The sequence below is a fragment of the Plecotus auritus genome, assembly GCF_963455305.1.
Source record: "Plecotus auritus genome assembly, chromosome: 2".
Taxonomy (NCBI): Eukaryota; Metazoa; Chordata; class Mammalia; order Chiroptera; family Vespertilionidae; genus Plecotus; species Plecotus auritus.
In genome coordinates, this window is record NC_137771.1 from 83,326,810 (window position 1) to 83,347,621 (window position 20,812).

At 47.2% G+C, this 20,812-nt stretch overlaps 2 protein-coding genes across 4 annotated transcripts in view; one reads left to right on the top strand and one right to left on the bottom strand.

The window, feature by feature from the left end:
• Window positions 1–16,046, top strand: part of ATXN1 (ataxin 1) — a 422,593-nt gene extending 406,547 nt beyond the window's left edge. For 2 of the 3 annotated variants that reach the window (XM_080658075.1, XM_080658076.1), the window contains one exon: window positions 8,423–10,528. In XM_080658075.1, the coding sequence (XP_080514201.1) occupies window positions 8,423–8,953 (531 nt within the window). In that variant the 3' untranslated portion in view covers window positions 8,954–10,528. Of the gene's footprint in view, window positions 1–8,422; window positions 10,529–13,746 lie in introns of those variants that run through there. The other variant, XM_080658077.1, reaches the window with a different exon arrangement.
• Window positions 16,047–19,456: 3,410 nt separating this feature from the next.
• The window catches only part of GMPR (guanosine monophosphate reductase), a 43,636-nt gene continuing 42,280 nt past the window's right edge, over window positions 19,457–20,812 (bottom strand). The window contains exon 9 of the mRNA XM_080658078.1: window positions 19,457–19,937. Coding sequence (XP_080514204.1) covers window positions 19,757–19,937 — 181 coding nt within the window. The 3' untranslated portion in view covers window positions 19,457–19,756. The remainder of the gene's footprint in view (window positions 19,938–20,812) is intronic.

Consider the following 20,812-nt stretch of genomic DNA (forward strand, 5'->3'; position numbering starts at 1 on the left):
TGATTTTCTTCTTATTGTTATTCAAAGATGCTTCCAATGTTGTTTCCAGCTGAAGCACCAGACGAGGCAGTGTAGGAGAAAAATACTTTCCCGTTTTCGTCCCCATCCCTGGGGCTGGTCCTATGCAACAGGGCATTTCTGTGCACTTCGGTGCCCCACCCCAGGTGTTATCCCTTACTACTATAGGCTCCACAGGAAGCTTCTTTTGGCCACTCTGCAGTCTTAGTCCTCTTCCGGTGAAGGGCAGGTAGCACACTCCCTCCACCCCTGCTGGGAGGGTCGCTGCTTCCATCCAGCTGCCCCCTCAGCCCTGGTGATTCTGGTCAAGAGCCCCAAGGGACAGTAGAATCACTTCCCTCAGAGCTTCACTCCCAAATATAATCCACCTAATATGCTCCAAGTTTGAGTCCATAAGTCTGTGGCGAGTCCCAGAAAGGATCCCAGGCAATAGAGTGTGGAGCATCACCTGCTTGGGTGGGAAGCAGGTTGGCTGGAAGGAGAATGTGGGATCTGGAGCCAAAAAGACCTCAGTATGATCTGTCCCCCACCACTCCATAGCGCCGGGGCCTTGTGCAAATACTTACATATAATTGCCCAAGTAATTTATCGTGCAAATTCTACCCAAGCCTTCCATTCTTGATTATGTAGTGGGAATAATGTAAGAATTAAAGAAAATACATTCAAAGGAACCAGCACACTGTGTAGCACGTAGTAGGCCCTCAACAATGTTAGTGTCCCTTCTTTGCTTCACTTAAGTGACTATGGCCCTGAGAAGGGAAATGGTTAGCTTCTGAAAAAGAAAAGGCTCTGTGCTCTAAACAGAGTTTATGGAAGGAGAGACAGTTTAGAAAAGCCCAGAAAGAAGGCTGAACTCTCCCAATGAGCTATGTTTACGCTGCCTGTGTTCCTGTGGCATGTTCCCATGACGGGCCCAGGAGCACGCATACAGCTACTTCTACGTGTGAGTGTGTACATGCCGTGCTTTCCTGAGTGTGCACTGGACTGGAGGGATGGATGCATGGTCCAGCCCTCCACATCAGTAAGAGGACCCAGGCAGTGACAGGGGCTCATGGGCCTCTCCTGCAGCATGCCCGCTAGGAGAGTCCCACCCAGGGTGGCCCCACCTGGGGCGGGGAGGGGGGGTCTTCAGCTTCCATCTGGCAAACAGTGTTCTGTATGTGAGCAGCCTCCTACCCCTCTGCCTCATGCTCCCAGGCCTCAACTTTTCTGAAAAATACACATACTTTGCTCAGAAGACTTGGAGTAGATCTTACTTGTAAAGTGCTCTGGGGTGAGACTTTTCTTGGACTGCTTCTCTCCTAACTGCCGAGCTCCTTATGTTAGTGGGACTGTCTGTCGCTTCCCAGATCCTCCTGGGGTGACTGCTTCTCTTTACCGCCTCGGCGACTGCTTAATATTCAGTGCCACTTCCTTCTCCCAACTGTCCTGGTGTGTCTGTGTGTGTGTTGGTTCCCTCATATAGCACATTATAATGATGTGCTTACTGCACGTTTACTGATGGCTTTTCGTTCATCCCACTATTTTTTAATTTGACTGCTGTGTTCTGTGAGTCATCCGCAGTAGCATTATGCAGTTAATGGATTAGCTGCTGCCTAAAAATAGCCAAAGCCCTCATGCAAGCAGCACACAAGCGGGTATAGTCCCTCCGCAGCCAGGGCAAGCCGATGTGTGGGCGTTTCACATGCGGAGCCTGCTGGGAATGAGTCTTAATGAACCAAAGAGAGATAGTGGCTGCCCTGTGTTCGAAGCCCAGAGCCAGGCGTGGCCCAGGTCCTGGTGGTGATCCTCCCCTGGGTTCTGACACGGGAACGGTTCCAGCAGGGAAACAGCAGCACGCCACCTGGCTGTTGTGTGTGTGCCCCTCCCAAGGAAGATGGATGTAAGTCCCCTAACTAGGTGAGCTCACGTTTGTTAATAGCTTTTTAAAAAATAAGCTTTAATTGTTAAGAGCAGTTAGTTCTAGGTTTACAAAAAAAAATGAGCAGAAAGTACAGAGTTCCCAGATGGTTTCCCCTATTAATGAAATTTGTGTAGCGTATTTGTTACAGTTGATGAGCCACTATTGATATGTTTTCATTAACTAAAGTCCATAGTTTACATTAGGTTTTATTCTTTGTGCTGTACATTCTGTGGGCTTTGACAAATGTGTCATGTATTTTGTATGATATTGTAACCATGCGTTAGGGTATCCTACAAAATGGTTTCGCCACCCTAAAAGGCCTTTATGCGCTGCCTACTTATACTTCCACCCCCACCTCAAGGCCTGGCTCCCCTGATTTTTACCTTTCTCTAGTTCTGCCTGTCCCAGAGTGTCATGTAGCTGGACGCAGACAGAATGTAGCCTTTTCAGACTGTCCTCTTTCACTTGGCAATATTCATTTATGGTTCCGCCATGTCTTTCTGTGGCTTTGGTAGCTCATTTTTTTTCAGCACTGAATAAAGCTGTTGTTCTTTATGCCACACTTTTTTTTAAAATCTTCACTAGAGGATATGTTCCCACTGATTTTTAGAGAGAGAGAGAGAGAGAGAGAGAGAGACATCAATTGGTTGCCTCCTTCCTGTATGCACCACGACTGGGGATCAAACCTGCAACCCTTTGGTGTACGGGATGATTCTCCAACCAACTGAACCACCCGGCCAGGACCAAGTCAAGCTTTTTTAAGCCGCAAGAGAGGAGAGCCAGTGGGATGGAACCTGTGTCGAGAGCCGCCCTGGTGGCTTGCTGAGCAGGTCCTACGGGCCTCCCAGCAGTGGGGGCCCTGGGAGCCATGCGACAATGTGCAGGAAGCACCCAGCTGGTGGTTTGGGATTAGCGTTTGGAGGCCCCTCAGCCCAGCATGGGGATTACTGAGCGAGCCTGAAACAGGCCTGCACTGCCCTGATTAAATATCGGAAACAGCACTCACAGGCGTCCTCCACTCAGCTGAAGACCTATGACTATTTTCATTAATAATTTTTCAACATTGATGTAAGTGGGTCTCTTGCTGAGCCCTTTAGTCCTTGTTCCAGGGTTTTCTAGATGTTGAGAATGTAGTCATGCAAACTGGCCTTCGAGGAAAGCAGGCTGGCTTTTCTCTTCAGGTAAAGCAGGATCAAGAATGTCAGTTGCATACAAAGTTAGGAACTCCCAGTTTAATAACTGCAGCGGAAGCGGACACCCACTGAAACCCGCTCCGGAGCTGCGTGGCTCCAGGACCAGGCAGAGTCAGTACATCTGGGAGAGCACCAAGCAAAATGTTTTGTCAGATGCCCTGCACATTTGTGAAAACAGGGACTCCTGTTAAGGAAATAGGAGGCAAATTTAAGCAGCAGACGTTTTGTGTACTTTATATCTTGTTTTTGGTGCTGTGCACATATGTGTGTATATAGACAGCACCCATCTAAGATCGAAATATTCAAACAGCATAAATATGTGTTTATACATACAGTGTTTAAGTACAATAGTTATTGACTGAGTAAAGAAATTGTATTGAACTTACACACAGAAGAGCAAAGAATAATCATAAAATCCAGTCATTAGCCGGACCAGGACTGTGATATTGAGTAAATTATTATCAGCCCAGCTGTGTTGCTTGCTTGTCCTGGATCCTCCATTTGAATGGAAGGTGGAGGTGATGGGTTTAGAGGGTTGGTGTAGGGGGCTGGAGAGAGGGAGGGAAGGCAGACTTCTCATAAGGAGCAGTAGTGAGCACATGGGGTGCCTGCAGCAGCAGGAGGAGGCGGAGAGAAGGGAGGAGGGTGAAAGGTGATCTGCCCCTAAAAGAGAAGTCCTAGCTTTCAGGCATCCAGAGATGAGAGGCAGTGGGGCCTCCAGCTGACATAAGGACAGAGGCTATTCATGCTCGCATTTTATCCTACGACTGCCTAACGTATTCGGAAAAAGATACATTTATGGATGAAAAAGATGGACTGTGTGGAGCTGCCAGGAGTTATGTAACGTGCTTTGGTTTTCATATGGTGCTGCCCTCAGGAATGTGTGTTCATTGGGGTTTAAGCAGAGACCGTTTGAACCCCCACAAGGTCATTAAATGAATGGTTATTAGCACAGCTGAAATAACAAAGAGGAACCTCAAGAGTGGAGAGAAAGGAACCAAAGTTTGATTCTATGAGGTCATGATGAACTCAGCGTCTGACAGGGAAGCGCTGAGGGAGGCTGCTAAGGCTCAGCCCAGAAAGCTGCCTGTTAGTGGTGAGCCAGCCCCCAGGAAGGCGCTGCCCTCTCCCTGGAGAGGACTGGTCGCCCAATTTAGTCCTTGCTGAAAAGAAGCAAGGACAGCCAGCGCCTCTCAGCGTCTAAACATTGACCTCTGTTGGCCAGTTGTGCCGTTGCAGTGTTTTTGCAAATAGAAGGCAAACACGGAACTAGTTATTCATTGACAGTTAATGAAGAAGTCACACGGAGGGATTTTTCCATTGAAGTATATATGATCATGTCTGTCTTCTTGAAATTCCCTTAGAGAGGAGCCTCATCTCCCTCCAAGCACGCAGTCAGTGCTGATGAGTGCTGCATCGGGCATGCTCAGTTCAAAGCTGATTACCTAGTTTCATGTTTGCCTCCCATCTGTGAAAACACTGCAAGGCATGCACCTATTACAGGCCAGAAAGCATCCTAGACTCTGGGCATACAAAGATGAGCAAAACGGACAATATCTCTACCTTTGTGGAGCATATAGTCTTGTGGGAGTTTGGGGAAAGAGATGAAATAGCATGAGTAAAAAAATAATGCTTCAAATGATAGTAAGTGCTATGGGGGAAAAATAAAGCAGGGTAGAGAGGGCAGGAAAGCTAGGGATGGGGTATTGTTATTTCAAGCAGAGTGGTCAGCGAAGCTCTGAGAAGGGCAACGGAAGGCGACAGTGCACAGGGCAGACGGGATTCCAGCTGCAGGGATTAATGTGGACACAGACGCAGAGGTGCAGATGCAGGTAAAGGACCAGCAGCAGACAGGTCACGGTGGTGCAGTGCAGAGGGGGCATGCAGACCACGGCTTGTGCATGGTGCTTGTTCTCCCAGTGAGAGGGAGCTAGCTTGGCCAGGACAGGGGCAGTAGAGGTAGTGAGACGTGGTCTCATTCTAGGTAAATTTGGAAGAGAGGACAGACAGGATTTGCTTTGTGATTTGATGAGTGTAGTATGAAAGAGCTGAGTCAAAAGTGACTCCAGGCCTTGAATGACTGGAATAATGGAAGTGCCATTCATGGAGATGAGAAGAGCATAAGAGGTGCCACAGGCCGGGGCATACAGGAGGTCTGTTTTGGACACATTGCATTTGCGTTACCAGTAGGTACCCACGTGGACATCATGCGATAACATGGTGGCCAGTATCCAGGTGTGCCTTGTGAAGTTACTTGTTTTGCATACATGTTCTGTCTCCGCACTGAAGCAAGAGCTAGGTCTTAAACAATAGGTTCTCTTCTGCGGTCCCTCACATTTAGCAGGTACTCAGTATAGTTACTGAACTTTATTACAACTGCAAAACCTGGAGTGGGAACACTTGATCAACAACATTGGAAGCCCTCACACCTTAGGGGAGACCTGCTTGGGTCTCAAATTCAAGGAACTCACAGACTCATTTTTCCAAGTAACATCATGTCATGAAATCTCACAAGTCTGTTTCCTGTCCAACACAGTAGCCATCAGCACTGATAGCGTGTTTTGAGGTAGAGAAGTCCTCTCCAAGGAATTCAAACTGACAGACCTAACTACACATGCTCTTACTGAAAAACCCCTCCGTATGATTTCTTCATTAACTGTTAATGATCAGTTAACCTTTAGGAATGTTTATGTCCTTCTGATAAACCTAATTATAAAATACACACATTGGTTATGTAGTATGCTTATCTGAGATATGTACAATGAGAGTTTAACTTTCACCAAAGAAAGGGAAAAAACTTATTTTAGTTGACATATATGCAGACCCCAAAAAAGTACATTTTCTAGATAATTCAGGAGGAAAATGTCTGAGGATTAATATTAGTGAGGATGAATAATCAGTGAGGAGAAAAAATAGCATTTGGCATGAACTATCCAGTCCACTGTTTACAACAATCACATTATTTGAATAACCTTTCACTCCTAATTTGTAGACTCACCTGAGGATGTGTGTGTGGCATCTTTTCCAGGATGTCAGAGCTCCTTTGGGAGGAGGCAAAGCCAGAATTTAGGAGGAAGGGACCAAAGACAAGCCTTTGAAGTGATGGAATATATTTTCCCAAACCTACCCAGGTTAAAATAAATTCCATTATCATCAGCTCTTTTTAGTGCATATCTTAAATATTCTCTTCCTCATCACTTTTCTTTCATGAATTGTTAGGTAGGCTGTTCAAGCTACAGTAGACCTCATGGCATTTAAGTCTAAGACCTGTGTTGGGAGTGTTGAGATGAGGGAGTAATGAAGGGCTTTCAAATGCCCCAAAACATTATGGAGTATATAAATGGAAGCAGATGCATCTACATCATAGCCTTTGGAATAATCAGTAGTGTTACTTGTTATAAAGGCCTTGAAAACATTTCTTGTTAGTGAGTCTATAGATACTGGGTAACATGTAAAAGTCTCAGGTAGACTTATCTGTGAATATGCAGTAGACATTGTTTTCAGAACATGGAATATTGGCTGCTCTGAGGAGTGTGTACAGTATGGCTAACACACCAAGAAAACTGTCAGCTGGTAGGTATTAGGCTTTCTGTCAGCAAGGAGACAGACTTCCCCAATCAGGGGATCATCCAGGAACATGCAAAGCCAAAAAGGCCAATATGTTTGCAAATAGGGCTTCCAGTATTATGAATGTCATGTGACCTCTGACAGCTGTTAGGCAGGGATAAGCAAACAGTGAGTCTGGTAGATTCTTCAGAGATATTTATACTTGAGAACTTTGTTTTTATGACTTGGAAATACAGTTAAAAAATCCCCACTTGAAGAAGTATTGGTTCCTCTGCTCAGTTTGTGATGTTAATGGCTTTAAGAGGTTTGGAGCAGGATTTATGGAGCCAGCTCCAGGGTGGCCCTCCCACTTGAAACTCAGTGGTCATCCCCATCTGATACTATAACTGGTATGATAGTTCATATGTATATGCAAATATATGTGTATGAGATATAAGTGTAGTTCTGTAATTGAATAGCAGCCTCATCACACATTTACATGGGGAGACTAGAATTGTATGAGTAGGTGTAAGGCAAACACTATTTCACAATTTTCTGTACCATGAAACAAACCATGAGTTCCTGCCATTGGGATCCTGTTTATTTCAAGTGACATTCACCACTGTTGGGGATAGTAGGAATGTCAAGTTCATCTCTCTTAGTGGTATTATATCTCTGTTCATAGAGGCAGAGATCGGGAGCATAGGAAAAAGAAAGTGGGTTGGGAGGCCAAAGAGACTGGATTAAATCCCAATTCCATCAATTTACAGCTGTGACTTTAGGCAACTGATTTAACCTTTCTGAGACTATAATTATAGTTCCCTATTTTTTAATTAGAACAACAATGTTTTTTTCGCTAGTATATTGTTAGCATTAAACAAAAGGCTTTTTGTAAAGTTTGTACTCTAATGTTCAACAGATGGTACTCAAAAAAATTTAGCTTTCTTTACATTTTTAAAATATCCCAGAACTATGCAGTTTTCCCAGATGATATTCACATTTATATGGGCTCATGCTCACACACTATAGTAATAGGCATGCGTCCCGCCGGCTGAGAGTTTGGCATGCTTGTTGTAGATGAACCAAGTACTTGAGATGTTTATATCACATTGACCCTCTCCCAGCAATGTTCTCCCCTCAAACCTCCCCTGACTCTGCCTGCCGTTCAGGTCCTGGTTGAAAGCCCTCCCCGCCGACTCTAACCCTTGCTGATTCTGCTTCCCCTAAATTCCTGGGGTACACATTCATTTATCCAATAAACATGAAGCCTCAACTATGTGCCAGTCCCTTTTAGGAGCCAGAGATACAGTGATTAACACACAGTGCCTACCTGGTGGAGCGCACACAGTCTAACTCTGACCCACATCAGCCCTGTCACACGTGAGAAGAGCCTTGTCCAGTGAGCTAATAAAGCACAAGGCCGGCGCCTTGCTCAGTGCTGAACACTCAGATGTTCTTTCATCCTTGGGGGTCGATTGACTTGTTTTCACAGAGACCAGGCATAGAGCTGATACTCAGTAAAATGATATTTTGAGTGCTGAAGGGACTTTTACACTGGCTTCTCCCCAACATCTGCATATGGTAAGTACAAATATAGCAGAAAATTAAGAGCCTCATTAGTGTGTGTTAGTGGAGATTTGTGGAACTGTCTTACTTTGTCCCATTCAGCTTCTGTACTGTGCGTGTGTGAAATAAAACCCGAACAAGACGTTTTCACTTATTTCCTTTCTGTTTCCCCTCTCTGTCTCTCACCGTTTCCCAGGTCAGCGTGGAGGTTTTGGTAGAGTACCCTTTTTTTGTGTTTGGACAGGGCTGGTCGTCCTGCTGTCCAGAGCGAACCAGCCAGCTCTTTGATTTGCCGTGTTCCAAACTCTCCGTTGGGGACGTCTGCATCTCGCTGACCCTCAAGAACCTGAAGAACGGCTCTGTTAAAAAGGGCCAGCCCGTGGATCCCGCCAGCGTCCTGCTGAAGCACGCCAAGGCCGACGCCCTCGCGGGCAGCAGGCACAGGTACGCGGAGCAGGAGAACGGCATCCATCAGGGAGGTGCCCCGATGCTCTCCGAGAATGGCGAACTGAAGTTTCCAGAAAAAATAGGATTGCCTGCAGCGCCCTTGCTCACCAAAATAGAACCCAGCAAGCCCGCAACCACGAGGAAGAGGAGGTGGTCGGCGCCGGAGACCCGCAAACTGGAGAAGTCGGAAGACGAGCCGCCTTTGACTCTTCCCAGGCCTTCTCTAATTCCTCAGGAGGTTAAGATTTGCATCGAAGGCCGCTCTAACGTGGGCAAGTAGGAGCAGCGTGGGGAAAGGAATTCGGCTCTCCCTTATCATTTGTATCCAGATTACTGTACTGTAGGCTAAATAACACAGTATTTACATGTTATCCTCTTCCTTTAGGTTTCTGTTATTACCTTGTCATTAGAGTTACAGCTGGTGTTGCGCAGGAGACGGTGCATATGCTTTTTCCACGAGTGTCTGTCCGTGGCGAGCGGGGGCCACGAGGGCCAGCGAGGCCAGGCGCCTGGTGGGAATGAATGTGGCTTTAGCGTGGCTGCCTTTTCCAGCAGCGCGGAAGCATCCGCTGGGCGCTGACGGCTGCTGGTTTCATGAGGAAGTTCGGGGAAGGGGATTGCAGGGGTGTGTGTGCGAGCGTTGGGGTGGGGTGGGGGGCAGCAGGGGTGCCACAGCAAGCGAGGGTCTTCTTCTCTCTGCCTCCCCCTGTCTCATGCTCTCAGTACGGGGTTGGAGCTCCAGAGACACGTCCTCAGGAGGTCTCATGTACAAGAGAAATATCAGGAACCCAGCCTCAGGGCATCCTAGAGAGGATGGAAAGCTAACCCTGTAAAAGAACATTTTTCCCCCTCCAACATATTTTACAATAAAAGCAACTTTTAATCATATAGATATGTATTTCCCCCTATGGGGCCTGACTGCACTGATTTTTATTTTTTTTTTAAGAGCAACTGCCACACGTGGGATTTCGTTTCTGCTTCGCTAGTCCAGTGCCGTCTTGGGGTGTCTGGTGGGCAGGGCCGCCCTGGCTGCATGGCTCCCTGAGGGTGCGGGGCAGCGGGGTGGAGCGTGAACGCCCCGCCCACTCTGGTTCTGTGCAGTGTTAGGAAAACCAATCAGGTGGTCGCATTGACTTCCTCCCAAGAGGCAGATGGAGCTGCCCTCAGAGAGCTGCGGAAGCTCTTCACTTGGGTTTGCAAATCTTTTGTCTTTTAACTCTAGTACTGTTTATAGTTCATGACTATGGACAACTCGGGTGCCACTTTTTTTCAGATTCCAGTGTGACGTGAGGAATTGGATTTTGAAGATGAGCATATATATTGCTATCTCTAAGCACTTAAAATGCTGTTCACACTTTATTACCAAGCATCTTGGTCTAGCATTCAACAAGTACTGTATCTCACTTTAAAGTCTTTGGGAAGAAAAAAACAAAAAAAAAACTAAGTTGCTATCTTTTTTCGACACTGTAACTGCATTTCAGCTCTGCAGAGTTTCTCACGTCAAGATATTGACAGTTTCAATGTGGTTTAAAAGGATGAATGTGAATCATGAACCAGTTATGTGACAATGAATGACCACCCAGTGCAGCCTGGCGGGAAGGCACTTTCACTTTGATGTTTGAGAAGGGATTAAAGGCATATGCAGAGCTGGCAGAGAAACTGAGAGAAAAGGGATGGAAAAAAAGAATACTCATTTTTGTCCAGTGTTTTTCTTTTTACGACGAACTTTTAAAGAACCTTGCGATTTGCACATCTTGAGTTCATAATTTGTGTGATATTCCTGCAGTTTTTATCCAATAACATTGTGGGAAAGGTTTGGGGGACTGAACGAGCATAAATAAATGTAGCAGAATTTCTTTCTAACCTGCCTAAACTCTAGGCCATTTTATAAAGTTATGTTCCTTTCAAAATTTATTTTGGTCTTTCTATCACATCTGTCACAAAAACCAGGTCTTTGGCAGGACAACTCTGAGAATTTTCTTGAGATTCATTGAGAGAGTTATCCATAGAGACATTTATATATGTGAGCAAGTTTTTAAAAAAAATTCATTATTGTTGTTAATGTTTTTTCAGAATGACTTTTTTTTTTTTTTTTTTTCATCTGAAATCAAATCAAGTTTGGTGTTTGGTACAAACCCAGAAAGGTATTTCAGAATTTAAACCTTTCATTCCCAGAGAGGTGAAATATTGTTTGTGGGTTTTGAGTTTGCATCTCAAAGTGCTTTAAAAAAAGTTTTATAGGTAGGAAGAAATTTTTAATATTCGTACTTGGAATGGCTGCAGCTAATCTGAACAAATACTTCTGATTTTCCTTTTCTCATTGAGAAATAATACTTTTCCCATTTCACAAATTTAAGAAGTCCTAATGTCAACCCACATTTTGGCTATCTAGTGTTCCTTCACATTTTGTTCTCACCAGGACTAATGAGTTTATAAACCATTTTCTGGAATGTACCAAAAACATTTGAATAGATATAGAATAGCTAGAGCCAGTCCTTGCTTGACTCTCTTCGAATTTCATCACCCTCCCTGCATGTTCGCAGAGACCTGGGTGGGCCCATTCTCCCAGTCATAATGCTCCTTTAGTGCTGTATTTTTTAAAGCGTTTCTGTTCAGAGAACTTGCTTAATCTTCCATATATTCTGCTCAGGGCACTTGCAATTATTAGGTTTTGTTTTTCTTTTTATTTTATAACCTTTGGTGGCAAGAGGAATATGGGGCTGCCACATCGACTTTGTCCTCATTGGCACCACTATTTACAGTAGCCACTCATGTGGACTCAGAAAGACACACACCACCTTTTGGCTTACTTCGAGCATTGAACTAACTGGATCCACACCACCAACACTAAAATGGGAAAATATACATGGTTGGAGCAATAGGAACATCATCATCATTTTTGTGCTTCTATTTCAGGTATAGGAATTGTAAGAGGATTGGTTCTTTCTCAGCATGTCCCATTTCGCTCTCCTGCTTTTTCAGCATGCGCAATACTTCCCATGCCAATAGAGTCTGATCAATGTGCTCTAGGTAAAGCTCACACCCTTTTGGCTTTTTCCTTGTTTGGAGGGGAGGAGCTGGAAGGGGAGAGCCTCCCGCTCTGAGCTCCTCCTGCTGCTATGGATGCTGAGTGCTGGGGGGAGCCTTCAGGAGCCCAGGTGTCTGTCGCCATGTTGCAGAAAGATCAAGCAAAGGAGATCTAGGGGACCAGCTGCAGTACCACTGTCACCACGATGAATAGTGAATGTGGAGTGTGTAGAGGAAGGAGGCAGAGTCATTTCTAAGGCGGACTCTGGAGCAATAGAGCCAGCATCAACCCATTTTCCACGCCCTTTTCCGCAAGTGGGAAGGCCCCTCCTCAGGTCTGTGTCCTTGAGACTTTGAGCTGTGCCTCTGAGCCCCCAGGAAGTGATGTGTGCGTGAACTGTGAGCATGCAGGCCAGCGGCTGTGGAGGGGCCACCTGCCAGCACTGCTCACTCTCCTCTGTGGCAGCTTTCTCTTCAAATAGGAAGAACATCCAGGGGACAGGGAGCCTCCTCCTGTTTGCAGACCTTGCTGAACTGAGGCTCCCAGAGCAGCCTTTGTCACCACTCCCGTGTAGCAGACCTGGCAGTGACAGGCGTAGAAATTCTCCGGTGCCCTGCAGCTTACGAGAATCAGCCTTGTGCCTCTGTACCCTGTCCACTTTGCAATATTTGCTGAAACTGTCTTTAGTTCTTTCTTTCCTGTTTTCCACTTTTAAACTAATAACAGCAGGCCTTTTGCATTTACAATGGAACACAATCACCAAGAAATTAGGGTGAAAAGAAAAAAACATAATAAGAAACCAACAAACAAGAACCTCTCTTTATAGGGATTTCTAAATATAGAAAATGACTGTTCCTTCGAATGTTTAACTTAAGAATTATTTCAGTTTGTCTGGGCCACACTGGGTTGCAGATAAAGAGATGGGTGCCACTTACCTCAAACCTTTTGAAGTGGAAATCCTAATTGCATTTTCATTGGGACTTTCAGGATAATTTTCTATGTCAGTCAATTTTTTTTGTTTTCCCCAACTCGCCCCATTTGGTTTGGGATGATTTGATTTTCTTCACTGCTGTTGTCGACCCCCTTTCTGACTCTGCATTGTGACCCTCTGTTTTTTGTTGGGTGAGTGTGTCGGGTTGCCCCGCAGGAAGTGGCAGCAGCTTCCCCCCAACCCCCCCACAGGAAGGCTGCGGAACCTTTCACACCTCTTACTCAGGGACGGGCTGGCGTGTGTGTGGTACACTGATGTGCCCGGAGCAGCACTTTGACTGCTCTGGAGTAGGGCTGTACAACTTCGAGGAATGTTTGGATTTCCTGCACCTTGTGGATTACTCCTTAGATCCTGCATAGATTGCAATATAATGCTGCGTGTTCATGAGGAACAGTAGCTCCTAGTAATCATAAATCCACTCTTTGCACATAGTTTGATCTTTACTGAAATATGTTGCCAAAATTTCTTTTTGTCGTTGTAGCTTTGGAATTTTTTGTTTGTTTGTTTTTTAAGGAAACAATTGATAATACCCTTTAACATCTGTGACTACTAAGGAAACCTATTTCTTTCATAGAAAAATCTCAATGCTTTTAAAGACACTAATGCCATGCAATTTCAGATTTGGGTGAAGAAGCAGAGCTCTTGGGACAGAAGGCCAGGCTTTTTGAGCTGTGTTGGTTGTCATGGCGACTGTTTCATGTACCATAAGCAGCTCAACAAACTGTGGCCTGTTCTCCCCTAACCCTTTGCACTTCCTGTTTTCTGGTCACCGTGACGATTCCAGGTGACAACAGGGCCGCCCGTCTCCCTGGCCCGACCCAGCTTCTTTGGTGGATATGAAAGAAAAGGGAATTATGCTTTTTTATTCTTTAGAGTGGAGTGGAGGTCTTTGCTTCCACTTTTGTGTTTTCAACCCAGAATTTCTGAAATGGAGAATTTAAGACATCGAGGAATAAATATACAGAGAATATACTTTTTATAAAGCACATGCATATGCTATTGTGTTGGGTTGGTTTCCTCTTTTCCACGGACAGTGTTGTGTTTCTGTTGATAGGGAAACTCCAAACGATTTGCACACCTCTACTCTGGAGCCGAGACTTCTACAGAGATGACCTCGCTTCAAATGTTACTTACTGATGGGATCTTTTCTTGTAGCACTAGACCTTGTGGGAATTTACTTTTTTTTTTCTTCTTTATAATGTACACCTAATCTGAGAAGCTGAAGAAAAGAAATTTTTGAGGCACTCACTTTGAGGAGTACAGGTAATATTTTAAAAAATTGCACAAAAGAAAAATGAATGTCGAAATGATTCATTCAGTGTTTGAAAGATATGGATCTGTTGAAACAATGAGTTTCATACCTTGTTTGTAAAAAAAAAAAAAAAAGCATAAAGGTTGAAAGTTACATGTTTTTCTTTGTATATAGAAATTAGTTGCGTCCAAATGATCAGATTTGTATGGTTACGGCCTGGAAGAATTACTGCGTCAAAGGCTCTTCAACTATACCTATGCTTCATTTCTGTTTTCGTTACATAGAGCTCTCCTTCTAAGAGAGGGCAACTCTGTATTCTGCAGTTTGAGAATACTGTTCATTCCTATGCTGAAAGTACTTCTCTGAGCTCCCTTCTTAGTTTAAACTCTTAAGCCATTGCAACTCCTTTTTCTTCAGAAATGATATTTTGACATTTTCAGCACTTCCTGTTCCAATAAACCCAAAGAATATAATCCTGAACAAGAAGTGTTTGTAACAAGGGATCCTAGCTACCAATAAAACAGGACTCATTGTGAGGACAAAAAAATGTTCGGCCTTCTTCCCCCCCCAACACCTCATTTAAATGGGGGGGTAAAACACGAAATTCAATTCAAATGCCTCATTTCACTTCAGTTAACTTTTTCTTTATATTGAGGCCAAAATAAATGTGGGACAACTTCTCAGAAAAGTCATATTCTGTCCAAAAATCAAGCCAGCCAGCGGATACTGGACAGCTGTGGGGATATTGAGCAAACCCACCTACAGTTCTTACCTGCAGAAGCTCAGCTGCCCCCTTGCTGTAAATGCAACATTTCTGGTAGCTGACGTTCACCTGTACAACGGCGGGAGGGATCAGTGGCCTCAATGTTCCAGTTTCTCGTGTCCTCTTGACTTGCATACAAACGGTTCAGCTGTATTAAAATTAAGTGCATTTGGCCAATAGGTAGTATCTATACAATAACAGTCTCTAAGAATTTCCATAACTTTTCTTATCTGAAAGGACTCAAGTCTTCCACTGCAGATAATTGGAGACTTTGCCCAAGTTTTCTTTCCCTTTAGTTTGTTCGTTTACTGTCTGGATGGCCAATGAACCTGTCTCCTTTTCCATGGCCAGTCTGAAGGCCTGTGTGGGAAGCATTGTTTACAGTCATCTTTGCTGAGACTGTTCTCTGGAATATCAGGGCTGAGGCGACGCTACCTTAGAGCTGTTGTCTTTAAAAAGCAGGTACCAAGAAGCCAGGTGCGTAGGTTTCCTCTGGTTCTCACATGAACCACCTACTCTTAAGTTATTATCTGGCCCAGGAGTGGGGTAGATTCTTTAGTCCGTGACCATTAAACGTGACACCTGTGCACTGGGTTCTGTGAATACTGCCCTTTTGGCCTTTGGGGGAGGTTTCTTCATCCCCGGCCATCACTGCTCACCTGTAAATCCAAATCAGTGTCAGCTGAAGGGAGGTTTCAGGACAGCCCTAGTCTCCGTGGTGGCCTTCAGTGAACACAGTATCCTAACTTCTAGCCAGTGGGGTCCCGGCCCAGAACCATCTCCGAGATCCATCTCTCTGGATGTGTTAATATCTAATCATTCAAACTTCCAACCGTATGCCTCCCACCAGCCAAGGGAAAGGAGATGCCAGAACTGTGGGCACTATCAGACTGACATGGCCAGTACAGAGGAAAACTAGGGAAGGAGTGATGATTTGCACCTTATCGAAAAGAAAATATTACGTGCATACATAGTTAAGAGCTTTTATTGTGACAGGAGAACTTTTTTCCATATGCGTGCATACTCTCTGTAATTCCAGTGTAAAATATTGTACTTGCACTAGCTTTTTTAAAACAAATATTAAAAAAATGGAAGAATTCATATTCTATTTTCTAATCGTGGTGTGTCTATTTGTAGGATACACTCGAGTCTGTTTATTGAATTTTATGGTCCCTTTCTTTGATGGTGCTTGCAGGTTTTCTAGGTAGAAATTATTTCATTATTATAATAAAACAATGTTTGATTCAAAATTTGAACAAAATTGTTTTAAATAAATTGTCTGTATACCAGTACAAGTTTATTGTTTCAGTATACTCGTACTAATAAAAATAACAGTGCCAATTGCAAACGTGTCCTTGCCTTGTGTCAGGTCCTCGAGGAACGTCGAGGCTGAGGCAACTCGGAATTCCTCCTTCCTTACCCACGGTCGTCACCCGTGGGTTTGGGGGGTGGTGACATGGGCATTGCCTGTACGAAGGGTGTGGGGAGCAGAGGTCGTGATGAGTTTCTGAGACAAAAGGTACACTTCCACATCTGATGCTGTGCCTTGTTCCGTTCCTGTTTATTGCTCCTATCTGAATTCCACTGTTTACAAGAGATAATTGTTTCCAAACAGCATTTGGCAGCTTGGTGTGCTCACGTAGCATCATGGATACATTCTGTACAGCTTCACTGTAAACTGGTTCATGGTCTGAAGGCAAAGTTCACTGTAGTTAAAATCTTTCCTGTAGTTATGCCTGTTAGAAATGGAACAAGTGTGTGTGGGGGGGGGGTGGGGGGGTTGGGAGGGAAGGGGACTTGTTTGTCTCAAGCAGTTGCCCCAGAAAGTGGGTCCTCAAGGACCAGTGACTTTCAGTGACCTTTGCCAGCTGCTTGTGTGACGACGACCTCCCAGCTGTGAGGCCCTGCAGAGGTGGATGAGAACTCGGTGTCCAGTTAGCCAGGGAGGGAGGGTAACTCTGTCCTATCTTCCTGGTTAGGTGTTTGGAGGCATCTCACCAGGACCTCCTCTCAGGACTCACGGGAGGCCCTGATGCGTTGTGCATGTCGGTGTGTGACGGAAGGTGCACTAAGCCGGCAGTGAGGAGGTGAGCCTCGCAGCCCGATAGGAAGCACTGCCGGGTCCCTCCTCCTCCAGAGCAGTTTGGGTGGCCGTGCTGTGTGCTGGGGCACGCATGGGGCAGCAGTCTGAACCGCTGCCTGCCCTGTTTTAATGTTAGATGCTAATGGCTCTGACAAGTTTGGGGTCCAATGGCTGTGAGTCTTACCAGGACTGATCACACCAATTAGGAAAAGCCTTTGCTTCCCCGGCTGCAGTGGGGAGGCCTTGACACAGACGCCACCGTTGAGCACACAGCGGGACCCCGAGATGGACAGGACGGCACCCAGTTCCCTGGCTCCTTCCCTCCTCCCCACCCACAGCTGCACGGAGGCCTGCACTCAGGCAACAGGGCTGCTTCTATCTGTCCCTGCACGCGCCTGGTCTGTGGGCGGCTCCCCTGCAGGCTCCCCTCCCCTCACTCCTGTTGGAGGTAGAGATGAACTGGCTGCCAAGTGGATGCCTTAGAATCACTGCTAATTGTGCAGCCTCTGCTTCCAGATGACCCAGCAGAGTGTGTGGCTTTTCCTATAACTCAGTTTGCACGTCTCTAAAAACCTGAGGGACCTGCCTTCAGTTGGTTGGTGCAATGAAAGAGCTAGTCTGCAGTCTGTGCGAGACAGCATGAGCAGACATCCCAGCAGAGGGCTGCCCACAGGGGCCATCAGGTGATGGGTGCCCCCGCCCTGGGCACTCTGAGGGGAGCCCAGGAGGAGCTCAGTCCGGGAGGGGACACTGGTAACAGTCCCTTCCCACTGACTACTGCTGGGACATCTTAAGTGGATCCCCTCAGGTCCTCCTTTGCTTCACCTCTCTCCCTCATCTATATATATAAAACCCTAATATACAAATAGACCAAATAGCTGAACAATCGAGCAACTGGTTGCTATGATGTGCGCTGACCATCAGGGGGCATGTGCGGAACATGGCGGGCATCGGCTGTGGCGGGATGGTGGAGAAGGTGAGTGGGGGCTCCAGGCCAAGGCAGGGTGCCAGTTGCTGTCATTGGGGCGAGCCTCTGGTGGTTACTGAAAAGTCTCTGCTCCCGCGCCACAGTCCCACTGGGCTCTCACACCTGCTGCTGGCGATGGCCCCACTTGCACCTGCTGCTGGCCCCGATTGCCTCTCAAGACTTCTCCACCTCCCCCTGCTCCTGAGGGGCGATTGGGGCAACAGCCACCGCTCACACCCGCTGCTGGCGCCGGCCCCAATCACTCCGCACAGTCAGTGGGTCCAAGTGGGGCCATCAGTGCGTGGGAGCAGCAGCAGTGGGAGCAGGGCTGCTGGCAGACAGGGGTCCGGGAGCCGCGAAGGGAGGGGCCGGGCAGGGGTGCAGAGAATGGGCCGAGACCCGCCCCTGTGCCCACCACAACCTTGTGGCCCACAATTCCTTTCAAGGTGCAAGAATTCATGCACTGGGCCCCTAGTTTTGCATAAAGAAATAACCGAGAGGAGTGTCAAACACATCTTCCATCTTCCACAGGGCAGCCTGGGGCTCACCCCTCCCGCCCAGCAGATAGAAAAGGTGGGATGCCTCCAGCACAGCCCCACATCTTGCTCTGACTACACGTCCTTGACCCCCACATTTCCAAGGTGAAGCCATTCACATTTGCACCAGTACAAGCGTCATTCTCCAGGGGTGTGGGGGGAAAGGTATTCCAGTGGAGTTAAAGTTGCTGGTCTTTGACAGTGTTCTTGTAGGACTGAAAACAGAACTCTGAGTGTGTGGGATTTGGTTGCTACCCTCCTACAGTGGAGCCTCGGCCCCTCCTTCCTCTAGGGCCATTGCTACCTTTTCAGGGAAAAGTTTACTCCTGTGTCTGCTTCTTTAGAAGTAACACCCTGGTCTGCATACACCCTCCAGTCCTGTCCCTCAAGTAATGCTTCAGAAAGCAGCCAGCCATCACCAATGCCCACGTTCACCCTTGACACAGCGCCACAGCGGACACAGCACCAGAGGCCGGCTGCAGGGCTCCTGCCAGGCCCGGGTCCTCTCTCCAGGAAAGCACAGGCATTTCCGGTGAGTTGACCATTATCCAGGAACACTGGCAGTCCTTCCTTCAAGGAATAATCACCACGAGGGGACGGTTCTAACTCATATTTTAAACCAATGCTTTTAGGAAGCCGCTGGTCAAGGTGTTTGCTGTTTTTTTTCAATGGGACTCTACCTGCTAATTTTTTGGTGGATAACCTTTCAATAAAATATGGTGTGGAATTTCAAAGTAATGTATAATCTCTTTGAGAGGCCAGCCAGGCAAGTTGGACTCAGAAAGGAAGGGGAAGAGATGGAGGAAACAAAGCTAAGTGAAAAACCAGGACAGGGACAGGACAGCTTCCCAGAAGGAGCACCAACTGGCAGGGGCAGATGACCTGCCCCCAAAAGACTCGGCTAACAAAGGTGGTGACACACATCACCGCCCACTGAGAGGAGCTGTGGAAACCAGTTCCTCCTCACCCGTCCTTTTGTGCTTTGGTTCTTCTCCAGAAAACGGAAGGAAACGGAGGGGGGAGACCTGGTTACCCTGACCCCCTCCCCACACCAGGTATCTGGACTTAGAGCCACTAGTGAGCGTGTCTGGGAAGGAGGTGGAAAACCCCCAGGTCCCCCTACAACTTGGTTCCTGAAAAGGCAAACTCCAGGACTCAGTAAGTCTTAAGGTAACAGCATTATATTAAAGTGAAACCATTTTCTTTTTAAAAAACAAAGAAAAAGGTACGAGTGTTAGTTTTAACAATGAGGTTATGAGTTCCAGGCAGCTGGGCTCTGACCACTGACCCTATCAGTGCTCTGCCTCCTGCCCCACCACAGGCACTAGGGGACCCCGGCGCCTCCAGGCGGCAGGAGGGGGAGGCAGCGTCCTGCCATTCAGGAGCAGCCCGAAGCTCAGATGGACGGGGATGTGAACGCAGCGTGTGGAAGCTTCCGTGAGCAGCCGGCACCTGCCCCCAGGTTAGCTGAACACTGTGTTGTGCTGCTGGGTCACCCGGATGAACGTCGTCCTCTTGCTGAGCTCTTTGAGCTTGGCGGCCCCCACGTAGGTGCAGGTAGACCTCAGTCCCCCCAGGATATCCAGGATGGTGTTTTCTACGTCTCCTCTGTAAGGCACTTCCACCGTCTTGCCCTCCGATGCTCTGGGAGAAAAAGGAAGTGCTCCTTTAACCCCCCTCTTCTTCCTTAGCAACCAGTTATTCCCAGCTCTAGCCCCTGAAGCAGCCCCAGGGCCCTCCAGTAGCCAAATGCCCCTGACCCCACGCCCACACAGCCTCAAACACCAGGCTGGCCCTGCCCACATCTCAGATGGACAGGTCCTCCCACCCGAAACACCTGACCTCCCACCAGCTGCTCAGAGCACCAGGGAAGAGTCTGTGAGCAACCCGGACCTGCTCAACACATTCCTCTCAGCTGCAGTCCTCCCCTCTGCCCTACAGAAACTCACTTCACCTTTCTCCCCACCTGTCTGCACACCTGTCTCCTGCTGGCCCAGCGCCCAGGGGCAGGAGAGCAGATGGGAATTGCCTCCAGGCCAACCCCCCTACCGCCCCTTCTGCTTCCCTCCCTGATCAACAACAGAAGACGCCTGAGCTTCACCCTCCTGCATCCCAGGTCAGACTCCGAGCGCATCTCCAAAGGAGAAGAAGAAGAGGAGGAGAAGGAGGAGGAGGAGGGGGAGGAGGAGGAGGAGGCGGCCAATGAAATGCACACCCTCACCCACCAGGTTATGTAGGCACCTCCACCAGCAAGATGCAGCGACTCCCCTCCAACGGCCTGCCTTCCCAGGGGGCAGGGCGCTTTGTCGGGCACATTCCCCCAGCTCACTCCTGCAGTCACGCAAGTCATACACCTGCTGTGCTGGGTGTGGGGTAAGGTCCCAGCAAGGTGGAACCAGAGTAGAACTTGGGACTTTTTTAGCACCGAGCCGTGAGGGCTTAGGTTAGCATCTTTCCTGTTTTCAGAGGAGCATTCAGAAACTCAGGTCTAGTATACAGTGCAAACCCTGAGCAGTATC